General features: G+C 39.4%; 1 protein-coding gene across 2 annotated transcripts; it reads left to right on the top strand.

Annotated features, from left to right (window-relative positions):
* Positions 1-122: 122 nt before the first annotated feature.
* hnf4g (hepatocyte nuclear factor 4, gamma) lies at positions 123-12,895 on the top strand. 2 transcript variants are annotated; one of them, XM_070852846.1, is made up of 11 exons: positions 123-328; positions 5,897-6,062; positions 6,346-6,440; positions 7,051-7,157; positions 7,267-7,416; positions 7,932-8,019; positions 8,545-8,697; positions 9,673-9,722; positions 9,916-10,102; positions 11,348-11,467; positions 11,971-12,895. In XM_070852846.1, the coding sequence occupies exons 1-11, from the start codon at positions 298-300 to the stop codon at positions 12,090-12,092; spliced, it is 1,269 nt and encodes a 422-aa protein (XP_070708947.1). In that variant the 5' UTR covers positions 123-297; the 3' UTR covers positions 12,093-12,895. The 2 variants fall into 2 exon arrangements, with proteins under 2 accessions (XP_070708947.1, XP_070708948.1); XM_070852847.1 differs by lacking the exon at positions 123-328 and adding an exon at positions 4,006-4,234.
* The last annotated feature ends 1,674 nt before the right edge of the window (positions 12,896-14,569 follow it).

Genomic DNA, 14,569 nt, shown 5'->3' with positions numbered 1-14,569 from the left:
ACACATGCACACAAACACCCACACACCTGGTGATCCTTTTCCTTTTGGTTTATGGCGCTGGGTTACTGTTTAACATCCCCACCCTACTTTAAGTTTGTTTAGTAAATCGATCTAATGACAGGGCTATGGTGGCGCCATCCAATGTGTTGCTTCATGAATTATATGCTGCTCAGCTCTCCAACCTTCCCTTTTAATGTTGTTGAACACCTTTACCATTTTCTCATTCTTAGTGTCACTTAGACTAATGCCGCACTAACAGGCTGCTCACTGCTGGAGTACAACAGTACACCTAAATAAATGCACATCCTAGAAGGAAACAGGAACACAGGTAAGTCCAACTCCTCCTGCAAAGTATGTTATCATTGCAATTCAACCATATTCACATTTTCTGTAAGAATGGTGAGGCATGTTGTTGCCTTTGTGGAGGAAGTGAAGCTTACCTTTTAGCAATTTCTCAGGAAAGTTTAGTAACAGTGCTAAATCACGTGGGTTGATATTTTGGTGGTAACCCTGATTGTCACACACATATTTCAACAACTGCTACATGTACGTTCCGCAACCAAAACTGGTGTGCATTTGAAGTGTGGGATATACTGTATGCTGTATGCAATGTGTCCAAGTCTGCTAAAATTTCGGTTGCATTTTGTCCAGTGTGTTTTTACGAGATAGTGTTCTCACCTCTCCGTCCGCAGATGTCATTTTGTAAAAACAGATAAGATGGACTCACTTTGTCACGCATGGTGTGCTGTAAAGATCATGTGATAACCCATTTCATCTGTACAAGGACGTAATCTGTAAGAAGAGCAGAAGAGCGTTATAGAGAAGCATAGTGAATGCAATGACATTGTGTTTTTCTCCTCAGATACAATATGAAACTACCACTGAAAGTACATAAGAATAACTTAGTGTCTAATGAATTATTATGAGTAAGATAATGTTTGACAAGACCTTCAGTAAACAGATCGGCTATGCACGGACACAATGACATGTTTGCACAATATTATGCGATCTAAACCAGCAGCCTTTGTGATAGTTGCAGTGGTGAAGTTTTGTTGTTGGGACTATGTCAGAGACTTGCCGATTGATTTTGGAGCCTGTAGTGTGTTATTGTTGTATTGGACCGCCTTAAATTGTGCAGCTGATTGGATTCATCCTGTGTACAGTGTTTACAGTCTAAAGACACATGGGCTGTAATTCAGCTGGAGAAATCATTTGTCACAAAAAATGATTTCTTTTTGTACGTGTGAATGTTATTGATCCAAACTAGCCCTCAGACTTTTCACTAGGTGCTGATATTATCAGAGAGACGGAAGAAGTGTGACACCCGTTAAACTCCCTTAGGGACCATGGGTTTACAGGAAAGATGTAAGGGAAATTTTGTCCTGCATGTAGCTCTAAAATTTAAAGAAACTGTAAAAAGCTGCTCCTTCAGTAAAGCAGCAGCAGCAAAGTTGACAATATTCTACTGAATCGTGTATTTTTTCTGATCATTTCATTGCTATCAGGAAGTAGTGGTTTACTAGAGTCAGTTACCATCATCTGCGACTATTGAAACCTCTAATCTAAATGGAGGCGACAGTATTATGACCTGTTCACACAGAGATAGCCTCTTAGCACTGGGTTTTATGGCTTCAAAGAGCTTTCGGTTGCTGGGCAGATGCAAGGTTTCTCAGTTTCATCCTGCTTTGTTTTCAGCTGAAGAAGCCATAATACGTTTTTTTTTATTTTGAGCATTTCAATGAATGTGTCATTTGTAACTTTTTCACCTGGTTTTTAAAATTATATTGACATGTACAATTTAATTTCAGCAAGCTTCAATGTTCAATGTGTCTTTACAGTACAGCTTATCAGTTTTAGTGTTTGGAATGTTGTATCTTGATCCAAATGAATCAAGGAGGGTACGATTTGTAAAGTATTAGAAATGTTAACAGAAACGGCACTCATCATTACACTGATAAAGCCTTGAATTCTTAGGCTTGCTGTCCTTGCTCTTAACAGTGGAGGGTGAGGCTAAAAAGAGCCTTTTAATACTTTTAACCTGTTCACCAACAACACTCCTTAATGAATACTGGATTTCATCTAATGTGCCTGTCAACAAGCATCAAAGCACACGTAGTCTTGCTTTCTTTTTGTATATTAAGGTCAAACTCTATCACATCATAGCCTCTTAGAAGTTTTCTACCAACTTACAAGCAGTATTAGTAGCCACACTTTACCCCTTCTGTCTTTGTACACTCCAGCCAAGTTTATAATTTCTTGTCTTAGACAGATATGGTTCCATCTATCTGATGTGATCATAAACTGAATCTAGTACACCCGCGCAATAGTGCTCTGTGCCAGTCCTGTGTGATAGTTGATTGGGAAACGTGATTGTAAAGAGTAAATTCTTCTTCACTCTCCACAAACCTGATGAGTCAGGAGGCCTGACCTCATCGCCTGGTTAAACTGTAATCTCTCTATCACTTCTCTGCCACCCCCCCCCAACCTCTTTATTTCAACCTCCCTTACACTAATAAGCCTGTTATTACCCTTTGACCTGATACTAATTGCTCTTTCTCTTTACGTCCAGTAATCTGTAATTATGCGCATTATGATATACTGTCTCTTCAGTGATGATATATCTCCACCATGCCTGCTCACACGCTGTAGGTGCTTTTCAGACTGGCCCACTCATTACTGGTGTAGGGCATCAAATCTCCCTATCATTTATAGCCTGCTGTAACACAATGGCCCAAACTGATTATCTTTGAGCCACACAATAAGATTTAGTGCAATGAAATTCCTGATGTGGTAGGTTGGGACATTTTTACAAGTTTATGGAGTGAATTAGTGTGTTTACATCATTCCAATCCAGAAAGAGTAGGCAGCCCACTGACAACTTGTACTTTTGATTTCCACTTCTGATGTCTCCTGCCTTGCTTCAACATGCATATATCTGAAAATTTGATCTGTTTTTACAGTAAGAGAGCTAAAAGAAGTCTGAGATCTATGAAATTGTGTTAATATTACATGCAGCTCCTCAGGTAATCTCCTTAAGTATTTTCCCTACTTTTACACAGCAGATTGGCTCATTATTCGAAAAGGAAAAGAACAAAACCACTATGAGCGTATCGCCCTGAAAATCATTTACCATTTATCTGAAGCAGCAGAATACATGTTGATATTTCCTGGTATCATAGAAAGAGAAACGGCAATAAATCCAGGTTCTATAACTAAACCCACAACAAATTATTTAAAAATGATGCACTGAGCAGTTTAAATATGCCATCAACTAACTAAAAATACAAGTTAAAAACACTGTGAGGTTTCACCTATAGAGTGATCAGTGAGGGTAATGTCACAGTAATGTTTACAGTACTTTATATTGCTGTTTAATTTATAGATACATAGAATAAAGTTTTATGGACAGATAGTTGGCAAACCCAAGGAATGTTTGTGGAAGAGTTAATAGAAATTATCAGTGTTTTCCACTTTACTTTGTGTCTTTACAGATTATATCTGCTGAGGTGGTGGTGCTATTACTCCACTATTGATTAGATTAGGAAGCCTGGGAAGGACACACACACACACACACACACACACACACACACACACACACACACACACACACACATTGTATGTGCCTGTAAGAGCAAACCTCTTTTCATGCAGGCACATGTAAGTATATAGAAGCTCAGCAACATGCACACAAAGTGCAAGCTCTCCTCCATAATCTGATGAAATCTGTGTCATGGAAAAAAGAGACAGAGGGGAGGAAGGGAAATATCTCCTTCACTACTATCTATCCATCCTTGTGATAAGTGTGAGGGAGAGGAACAGATAAGTAATGTGCAATAAGGTGAGAAGTCTGAGCCAGAGCTCCTCCCACTCCCTAACTTTGGCCCAATCAAGTGGGATTATAGATCTTTTATGCCAGGGATCTCCATTGTCATGTCTGTAAGAATTAGATGAAGCAGACACCAGCTGATTGGGAAAAAGAGAGTGAGAGACTTTAGAGTGAATTGGGAGAGTGAAGAAGAGAAGAGAAGAGAAGAGAAGAGAAGAGAAGAGAAGAGAAGAGAAGAGAAGAGAAGAGAAGAGAAGAGAAGAGAAGACCAAGTTGAAACAGGAATGAAGTATCATTCAGCTAGTAAATCTCTGCTAGATATGGAAGTAGCCAACTATTGTGAAGGCCTGGATCCCTCATACAGCACATTGGGCTTTGAGAGTGCAGAGGTGCTTTATGGAGGAGGAGGTGAGTGTGTGAGCACGTAGCCACTTAAACACACACTTGTATGTATGAACAAGGCAAGCACACACAAACATTAACTGAAGGACAGAATACCAGTTTTTCCGCATGTATGTTAGGTTGGACATGCTTGCATTCAGATAAAGCAGATGCAGACACAGACTCCATCTTTATAAGCACTGATACTTACGTACACTAATGAGGATCTCACTCACGTTTCCCACAATAAAGTGGGTACCAGAGTTACTATAATTTTTTTCATTATTTTTTCTTTATTTTGATTTTCGTTTTTCTTTCTTTTTTAGGTGGTTTTCCATTTAGTTTAGTTTCACTTCACAAAGTGAAACTTTAGTACTTCACAAAGTACAACTAAACATTAATTGTACTTTAATATTTATTAGTTTCAGTATTTGTTTTAGTTTTTTATTATAATAAGATGAGGGGTATTTGTCATGGGCAAGAATTGGAAAGTTCAGCATAGGTATAACTCATTGTCGTGTACATGTCTCAGTTTCAATAAACACAACACCTCCTCATGCTTGTTTTGTTAACACATTTGACCAACATCCCAAGACTAAAAAAAAAAAAACACTATCTGTATATTTTTATTTTATTCTATTTTAGTTTTGCTATCTCAGTTGTTTCTTTTTTCTTTTTCTAAAGTCTGATATTTACTTTTATTTCCGTTAACTAAAATGCTTTTTACACCTAGTTCTATTTTTTTGATTTAGTTTTAGTTAACTATAACAGCCTTTGTGGGTACCTGCAAAATGGCTTAATATGGACAAAGAAATGAGAGATCTTTGTGTTGTGTATCTGACAAATCTGTAGCATCTTGATTCACATGACATATTTTAAGGAGAGTTTTGGACGCATCATCTCCCTCAGAACTGGGTGTTATTTTTTAAGACTATAAATAAAAATGATGAAGTGAAGTGAGACAAGCTGAAGGCAAATGAGTTGCTATTTGTAGCTCCATATGTCTACATGAAGCAGTGGGGGAACTCATGACATTTTAATGTTGGCCAGTAGCGCATGTATCCAGTTGCCAGTTAACACTGATTGCTGGAAATTGTTGGAAATGAATGTCACTTGGCCGTTGCCAGTGTTTTAGCATGTACATGGAGATCTGACGTCAGGGAGGAAGGAAAAGGGCTGGTTAGGGGGTGTAAAAGCATGAAATTAGATTGTTAATATTAATGTTTTCAGCAGGAATTGAAAGCATGTGTCATAAAGACATTTTATTGAAGAGCAAGCACACATCTCAGCGATACACTGATGTCACCTCAGCATGTGCACAAGAAGTTATTCGAACATTGGCTCGTCTTGCCTTGGCGCTGCTTGGACTGGGACTGACTGGGACTTGACAGATGTGTGTGTGTGTGTGGGGGGGGGGGGGGGGGATGCACATGCCATGATCATGTTCTATTTGGTAGGCTTTAACTGAACAATATAGACACGCACCATGATAATGATTATGGTCTTGATTATGGTGATGATGTTACTGCTGCTGATAACGATCATGATGGTTATGATAATGTTGATGACAATGAGGAGATGACAGTAAAAATGAAGACATGATGTTCATTCTTTTTCCTGATCTATGTTTTGGACTTATATCTACGTGTGCGTGTATTTACCTGTATGAGTGTTCTTTGTGTGTTTCAGACAGCATGCCGACAGAGCCGAGCCTACCCGGTCCAGATGGGGTTAACAATAACTGTTCCATCTGTGGAGACAAAGCCACGGGCAAACATTACGGAGCCTCCAGCTGTGACGGCTGTAAAGGCTTCTTCAGACGCTCCATACGCAAGAGCCACGTCTACACCTGCAGGTACAGAAACATACTGTGAGAGCACACACACACACACACACACACACACAAAAGCGCACTTCCATGCTTGCATTATACTATGTGTGGAAATTATAAGAGAGAAAGTATGAATATGCATAAGTGTGCATATAAACATGCTCTTGCGTATCTGCAGATATCTAAAAAGAACTCTTAAACTATTAATAACTCTTCATGCTGGTCAGTAGTTCATGTTACTAAGCAACGTGCCTTCCTGTTTTGCTTTGTAAAGCTACTTATGTGGATGTGTGTTTGTTGTATGCAGGTTCAGCAGACAGTGCGTTGTGGATAAAGATAAGAGGAACCAGTGTCGTTTCTGCAGACTCAACAAATGTTTCAGGGCTGGTATGAAAAAAGAAGGTAGAGAACGCTCCCTCCTGTCCCCTGCATCAGAGAGAGCACTGAATTCTTAGCTCACGACCATATATGCCGTCTTTTTTCACACATTTAGAAACACATTTTTCCCACCAAGGAGCAGTATAAACTTAAAACTTGTGGCACTGAAGCAAAGGCTGGTGTCTGAAAGCTGCTTCAAGATGGTTGAAATTGGCTCAGCCATAAAATAGGTGATTACTTAGTGTGTGTGTGTATTTATGAGGGGTATAACCTTGGCACAGAGTTTTATGACACATCATCATGTGTTATTCAAACATGTTGTTCTGGATTGCAACTAGTTAACGTTTGACTCCTCTTGCTGATGCCAGCCTGTATGACTATTTTTCTCTCTGCATTCAGGGCTTACTTTTTTCCCCTACTCACAACACTCATGAAGACTAACTTGAGCAAGTTTTTGAAAACAATAAACCAGGATAGTGACTTGAATATTTGCTGGATCACTCGACATATCCCTGTTTTAAAGCTAGTTAATCTTTACAATAAGTTCATTACAGAAGGTGCAGTCTGCCCTGTAATTTTTTACTGCTCTTCACACACACACACACGCTAACTTAAACTCTCTGTTATATTTTAGCCGTGCAGAATGAGAGGGATCGGATCAGCTCCCGAAGAAGTATCCCTGACTCACAAGACTTGCCCCCCATCACTATTTTGGCCCAAGCAGAATCACTGTCCCAACAGGTGACAATGTTTTTTGTATAAATTCTGTTGTATGTGTGACCAAATTATAAACACACTGTGAATCAATGAACTGCGACTCATGAATTTGTTATTTTCTGTGTGGCACTAGATCGCTGCTCCAGTTGGAATAGCAGACTTATCAGAGCAGAAGTCAGCCACTGTTGCCGACGTTTGTGATTCTATGAAACAGCAGTTGCTGGTGTTGGTGGAATGGGCTAAATATATTCCTGCCTTTGGAGAACTGCCACTGGATGACCAGGTAACAGGACTGTGATGCATGATGGGTAATCTGTGATCATACTATTGCACTCTCTTGCATATCTCATTTTTGTTTAACCAAGTCAAACCCAATACCTTTCAGGCTTCAATACTTTTGTTTGAAACTGTTTTGAGGTGCTGTCTTTGTATGTTGGTTGTGTTTGGCTTGTGCGGGTGTGAGTGTGACTGCTGCTCTAACAAAAGGCTTATTCTGTCAAAGTGCTTTCAGCCTGGATAAAGGAAAAATCGTTTCTAATCAACCAAATTCACTCTGAGCTGAGTATTTGAAGCAATGACCGAGTAGAGTGTCAGAGATATTACTTTACATGAGTATACAGAAACTGCTTAATATAGTTTATTACTCTACAAGTACAGTATGGCCCCTGTGTGATGTATGTAAGGGCAAAAGGGGATGCATTGTTGCTTTGTTTGTGTTCTTTGTTTAAGTGTGTGTGTGTGTGTGTGTGTGTGTGTGTGTGTGTGTGTGTGTGTGTGTGTGTGTGTTTTTGTCTCCAGGTAAGCTTGCTCAGGGCTCATGCAGGTGAACACCTCTTGCTCGGGGTCGCCAAAAGGTCAATGCCGTTCAAGGACTTCTTGCTTTTAGGTACATACTGACCACTTTAATGGCATCTTATTTGTATGTGGTGCTTCAGCACTGAAGTGTGAAGACTGATCAAATGTTGTGTTAGCTGAGAATGATTAACTAAAGGTTTCTGTGTCTTTGTGACTTCGTAAGTGTCTCTTGTAAACGGTATTACTCATTACTAGGGCATGTACCAACATCGTACTGTACTGTGTGTAGATCAGTCAACTACATACACCCAAGCACACACACGTACACACACGTTTTGCATGTCTACATACACACACATTTTGCATGTCTACGTACACACACGTTTTGCATGTCTATACTTCCCCACACACCATCACCGTGACCCCGACCAGAACCCTTGACTAGGCCTGACAAAACCCTTCAAGATGGAACTTATCTTCCCCTGAGGGCTAAAAGTTCATTCACTCTTCCATACAAACACACACCAGCACTCCACCCTACACACACCCACATACCTTTCACTCTCTGTCAAGTCCCCTCAACACAGCCAATGACCAAAACTCTCTGTGTCTGCAGGTAATGGCTGTGTGATCCACAGGAACAGTCCTGAGCCAGAAATCTGTCGGGTAGCCAACCGAGTGCTGGAGGAGCTGGTCCAACCCTTCCAGGACATTCAAATAGACGAGAACGAGTATGCGGCACTCAAGGCAATTGTCTTCTTTGACCCAGGTAATAAAACAAAGCAACATTTAGTTCTTTCAGTCATCTGGGGGTTTGTAAGGAACAGGTAATAACAAATGCGAGTAACCAATTTACTCCACTCAGGGATGAGTGGTTACCCTGTTTTTCCAGCTAGCACAGGCTTTATCTTACAGAAACATTTGTCTGTGTGTGCAATTTAAAGTTCCATTTATTTGTTACAATAAGTGTAGAAGCTGGGTGATTTATTATTCAAAGAACAATACTCCTTTGGGTTAAGGAAACTGTTTGGGAAATATTAGGATAAGAGTTTGGAAATTAGCTTAAGTCATAACCTTGGCACAGACTTTAATGACACCCAGTCATGTGTTATGACGTGCGGATTGCGGTTTGTGTGATGTAATGGACTACAAATCTATCAGATTTGTCATTATTTTAAAAAGTATGAATTGAGAACAAATATTAAAAGCTAAAGGACATAAATGTCTTGTTTTATGTAGGTAATGCTTTAAAATGACATAGACATACATACATAGAAAACATAGACCATAAAAGTAAAAAAACAAAAGGTGGAAGATTATCAGGTAAAGAAGTGGAAAAACAATATTATGAATTATGAAAGACTGAAAATACTTATATTGAATGATGTCTTGTCCAATATCCATTCCCGTTTTTGTCCAGATCTCTCTCTTCCCAACCAATCCCATCCATCTGGTTACATTTCCCCTCAAAGTTAGATCACAATCACTCCATTGCTTTTTTATAATATCTGCTTGGCCTAGTGTGACCACAGTCCCTTCCCCCATCTTGTGTTACTTTCCCCCCATTTCTCTCTCCTTCACTAAATCCCCTCATTTTGCCTTCATGCCCTAGTTTGAACATAATCATTCCATCAGTTCCACTCATATCCTCAATTCCATCCTTGATCTTTCTGTTTTTTTGTCCCTCACCCTCCTGTCCTTCAATCCCTCCCTCAACCCCTCCCCACCTTAATCCACCCCCCAGATGCAAAGTCTTTGCGGGACCCATCGAAGATCAAGACGATGCGTTTGCAGGTAGGTCGACCATTTGACTCATTCTTTTAGAATGTTCTTTTTTGATTTCTATAGAATAACCTTATTATCACATGATACTCTACACTGTATTTAGCTTTTTTACTCATTTGTAAATAATATCTCAGTCAACTTCAAATAACAAAGGTAGTTTGCTCACACTGATTCTCCCTCAATGGTTGGTGTGTGCGTGCAGGTCCACATGAGTCTGGAAGACTACATCAATGACCGTCAATATGACTCCAGGGGTCGTTTTGGAGAGCTGTTACTCCTGCTGCCCACCCTGCAGAGCATCACCTGGCAGATGATCGAACAGCTCCAGTTCATTAAGCTCTGTGGCCTGGCCAAGATAGACAACCTGCTGCACGAGATGCTGCTGGGAGGTGAGACTGGGCACATGTCTGTGCTTGTAAACCTGCAGGAAGAAAAATAGGGTGACCTTCAGCAAGACCGTCAAATGCACGGGTGGTAAATGTGTGGCACTGTGCAAGTCTGAAGCAATGCAAGAACCAAAAAGTGTACATATTCCAAAAAGTTTTCCTGGATACAGACAATGGGGAAAAAGTAAGGGATTTCACAGAAAGATAGCATAACTGCGTATAATCCACATTTATACTGTATTAGGCAATGCCAAAATAGACAGCTTGCTACAAGATGCTGCTGGGTGACATCTGCAAACACATCTAAATGTGTATAAATAAGGAGGTCTGTAGTTAAAGGTAGAATGCATCAAACATATTCTTAGCAGTGCCATGACAGACAACCCAAGCACAAGATGAGGTGTGGAAATAAAGTAATAAGTCATCTCCAAAAATGTCTTCAATTTTTTGCAATACATGCTAAAAACAACTCCAGAATATGACAACCTGACTTAGAAGACTGTGTACAGAAAGAGCTGTGTGTGTTTTATTTTTCTGTAGCATCCTGTAGGAGTGTGGAACCTGCTATTCAAATATTGTTCAGATGACAGTATATTTAGTAATGTGAATGCGCGCACGCACACACACACACACACACACACATATATATATGTATATATACACCAAAAAATAGCCAACCAAATAGAAATTACTCTGTTTTGAAATGATTATTTCGTATTATTTTTCACATTATTGACAAATTAGATTGTGAAATGCAATTCCCTGTTCTATGTAGTGTGGCACTAAGACACTAATAAGTTGAGCATGGTATAACTGCTAACATAGCTTTTTAAAGGAGTTCACGGGAGTCTGACAAAATTACTATATAAAACATGTACATGTATGCAAATACACTTCTGAAAGCAAAGACTGAAGTAAAATCAGCATAAATGTGTAAAACCTGAATCTCTTAAGTAAAAGCACCAAAACACAGATATATTCTAGCACTATTGAAAAAAAAAAAGCCTATGCAAAGTGAACTACCCATTGTTCTTTTTGGTGTAATGAGGGCTTGTTAGGTGAAATGCCAAGAAGAAATCTGTGTTTTGGGGCCTTTCATTAAGTATGTGAGCCCTTAAATGTCACCTGATTAAATAACATGTTTCTAGATGAGATGCAGAGAAACATCTGCTGTAAGAACTTGCTGTCAGTTGGTTACAGCTCTAGCACCACCCGCTGAATTAATGGGTCGCTGTGTTATATGCTCAGGCCTAACATCAGAGCCCACACACCTGCACCACCCAGCACACACCCAGCTGGCCCAGGACCCTTTGACTGGACACACACTGGTCATCAGCACCATGCCTGTCGCTCACACTCCACTGACTGGTAAGAGCCACATACTCGACCACTGCGAGACGTGCATACAATCGCACAAAAGGCATTTACCCTGTGACACGTGTGCAGGAAAATATCACAGCAAAGTTGATTGTAACAATTCATCTCTTCTCAGGAAATGTCACAAAACTGGCTGCCAGATGTATTTCCTTTAAATTATTTGAAAGTAATAAATAGACATCCTGAATGTGAAACAAATCCATAAAAATGTAACATTTACAAGAATTGATGCATATTGGCCATATTGTACGCTTTCATTTAAGAATAAAAAATGCATTTGGCAATATTACACCACCTAATGGCCACACAAGATTGATGGGAACTGAATCTATAAAGCAGCAACTGCAGATGTAACATGTCCCTTGGGTCACAGTGGATATGTTTTAGATAATATACACTGTATATACAATACTGCTTTTTTTTCAGCACAAAACATTTTAATTTGCAAATGAAACAAATAAAATGTCTCTATGTCCCTGCCTCTCTTCCTCTAGTCTCTCCGGACACTCCCATCCCGTCGCCCCCTCAGGGTCCCGCCCTAGAGAAGTACAAACACTTTCCCCAGCCTCTTTGTCCTCCAGCCAGCCCCTCGCCTTCCTCACAGACAGATCTCTGACTTCTCCTTGCACTCTGTCAAAGAAGCTGACTTGGGATCACTTTCGATGTCCCCTATTCATCATCCCAGTCATCGTATAAAAATTGTGGAAGTAAGCCCTGTTCTGCGTCTGCGGTTAGACCTTACCCTGCTTCTCCCCCCTGAGACTAATGCTGGCGTTGCAATAACTAAGATTTGATTAAAACCGCTATGTGTAGCACTTTCAAACTTCATTATGTCTTTCAAATTCAGAGAACTAATGAAACACTAAACTGGGGTTTAACAAAGCATGCTGTTCATTTTTGTGGTCACCTGAAACTCATATGATTTTAAGCTCAGTATGTTGGTTTAATGGTTTAAACCGTTTAAATGTCAATGAGGCACAATGGCACATGTAAAACAAACTATTAGTCTTTTTAAAAATGTGCATTATTTTAAGTGTAGATTTCTATTGACTAATGTCTTGCTTGATTAGACATCGGGGTGCAGAAAATGCCCCCCTACCCTCCTTATGGTTCTATATGCACAGTCTATCACATGCTCATATCAAATGGAGAGTTGTAATAAAGTGTAAATATACAAAATATCTAATCATACATTACAGACGAACAGCACAGGAAAACCTCATGTCTTACTTAATTCAAACAGAGCATGTTGCTTTGTTATTAGAGTATGCATCAGTGGGACCTATTACACCTGAAACGAGAAATGTTGCTGATTTTGAGGATTTAGATATTTTTTCTTTTTTACTTAAAAATACATTATGAAGTGAACAGAAGAAATAGTTATTTTAACTGTTGGACTTAATATGAGCACTAACTCAAGAGCAACACAACAACAACAATAATAATTCATAAAGCCTTCAGGTTAAATTCAACAACAAATGTGGATAAATTGTGATATTTTAATGACTTACTGTTTATAGTCAAATATTTGGTCGTTTTAAATTGTCTTGTTTTTTCAATTTCTTGAATCAACTGTGTATTTTTTATTTTGGTTTGTGTTGATAATGTGTACAAATCTTAATTTATACAATATATTGATTAAAATACAATTTTGAATATGTTTTGAGTATTTTGTTTTAGATAATACATATCATACACAGAGCGAGAGGCTCGCAGAGGTCTCAGTGTGGCACGGTAAAGTAGCACCCTCTTGCTGTCTAGAGAGGAAATTGAACAGGGTGCCGAATGTGAATGGACTACATGTATGTGCATAATGTATATGTTGTATATGTATCAATACACCATGCGGAATGACAATCAATTTATTCATTCATATTTCTGTTTTTTCTAATAGTAGAGAGAATAGATGGAAAGTGAGAAAATCTTTTCCAATGAAACATTTATCTGCTGCCACAGCCACAACAAACCGTTTCAGTGGGTATTGCTAGAAAAATGGAAATTGACATTTTTTCATATTTGATCCTGAAATGAAAACAATATAGACAGACAGGGGTTGATAAATTGACATAATGTCTTTCAATATGGTCTCCCCACATGTTCAAATACTGAGTGTGGTGTGTCCATTACTTCCTTCATGGAAGTCATCATGTTCATCCACAGTTCCATTGGACAGGGGTATACAGTTTGTATCCAAAGCTTTATTGTCAAACTATTGAGACTGCACTGCCGGGTGATGATGCTCATCTAAAATCAAACTAGTTTTCCCCAACGTACATCTGACAAAACACACTTTGAGACAAACCCTAAAGCCAAACTAGAATGTAAAACGATAATTTAAACTGAAACTGAGCTGTACTGAGGCGAACTGTACTCTGTAATCTCTCATTTTCTTTATGTCCATCCATACACAATCATTTTCTTGGGGTTTATGTGTATGTGTGTGTGTGTGTGTGTGTGTGTGTGAGCATTTGTGTGCAGTGGATGAGACCAGGGGATAAAGCTGAGAGCTCTTATTCTCTGTATATTGTTGTGTGACTCAGAGAAAACACTCAGGTTATTTATGGCAGAGGAGATGATGCTGTCTAAAATCAACATGGCCAAATCCTCCTATCAACTCCATAATGGACAAGCTACCTAGCTTAGGCCAAAACAACAACACCCACAACAGGAGGATGTGTGTATGCATATACACTGTATGTGTGTGATCCTACCTACATTTTATTTATAATCTGTGTGGGGTGTATGTGTGTACACTTCTGTATGTGGGTTTTTGGAAGTGTGCGCATGTATGTGTACCCAGGGAGCTTTAATCAAAGGCCAATAGTGAGGAGATGTGGGGGCCCAGTCTCTCTCTTTTTCCTCAGATAAAACTATGTGTTAGCATGCCAGTCACATATCTCATCTGAGACGCACCGCTCTCTTCCCCACACCTCGCCGCTGCCCACACTGACAGCACCCTATTACACACCAGTATGACGCTCGCTCCACCTGAGGAGGATGATGAGGGGGAGAAATGGAAGGATGAAGAGATAGAAGGATGGAGGAACATGAAATGTTTTGTTTCTTACAATTTAATAGCATTTTAGATTGACT

The sequence above is a fragment of the Pempheris klunzingeri genome, chromosome 21 (assembly GCF_042242105.1).
Source record: "Pempheris klunzingeri isolate RE-2024b chromosome 21, fPemKlu1.hap1, whole genome shotgun sequence".
Classification (NCBI taxonomy): domain Eukaryota; kingdom Metazoa; phylum Chordata; class Actinopteri; order Acropomatiformes; family Pempheridae; genus Pempheris; species Pempheris klunzingeri.
This window is presented reverse-complemented; position numbering and strand designations above follow the sequence as displayed.

Coding starts and splice junctions, on each gene's coding strand:
- hnf4g (XM_070852847.1), top strand. CDS start 4,111: ATGAAGTATCATTCAGCTAGTAAATCTCTGCTAGATATGGAAGTAGCC. Junction 6,063..6,345: donor AGCCACGTCTACACCTGCAG/GTACAGAAACAT, acceptor TGTTGTATGCAG/GTTCAGCAGACAGTGCGTTG. Junction 6,441..7,050: donor GGCTGGTATGAAAAAAGAAG/GTAGAGAACGCT, acceptor GTTATATTTTAG/CCGTGCAGAATGAGAGGGAT.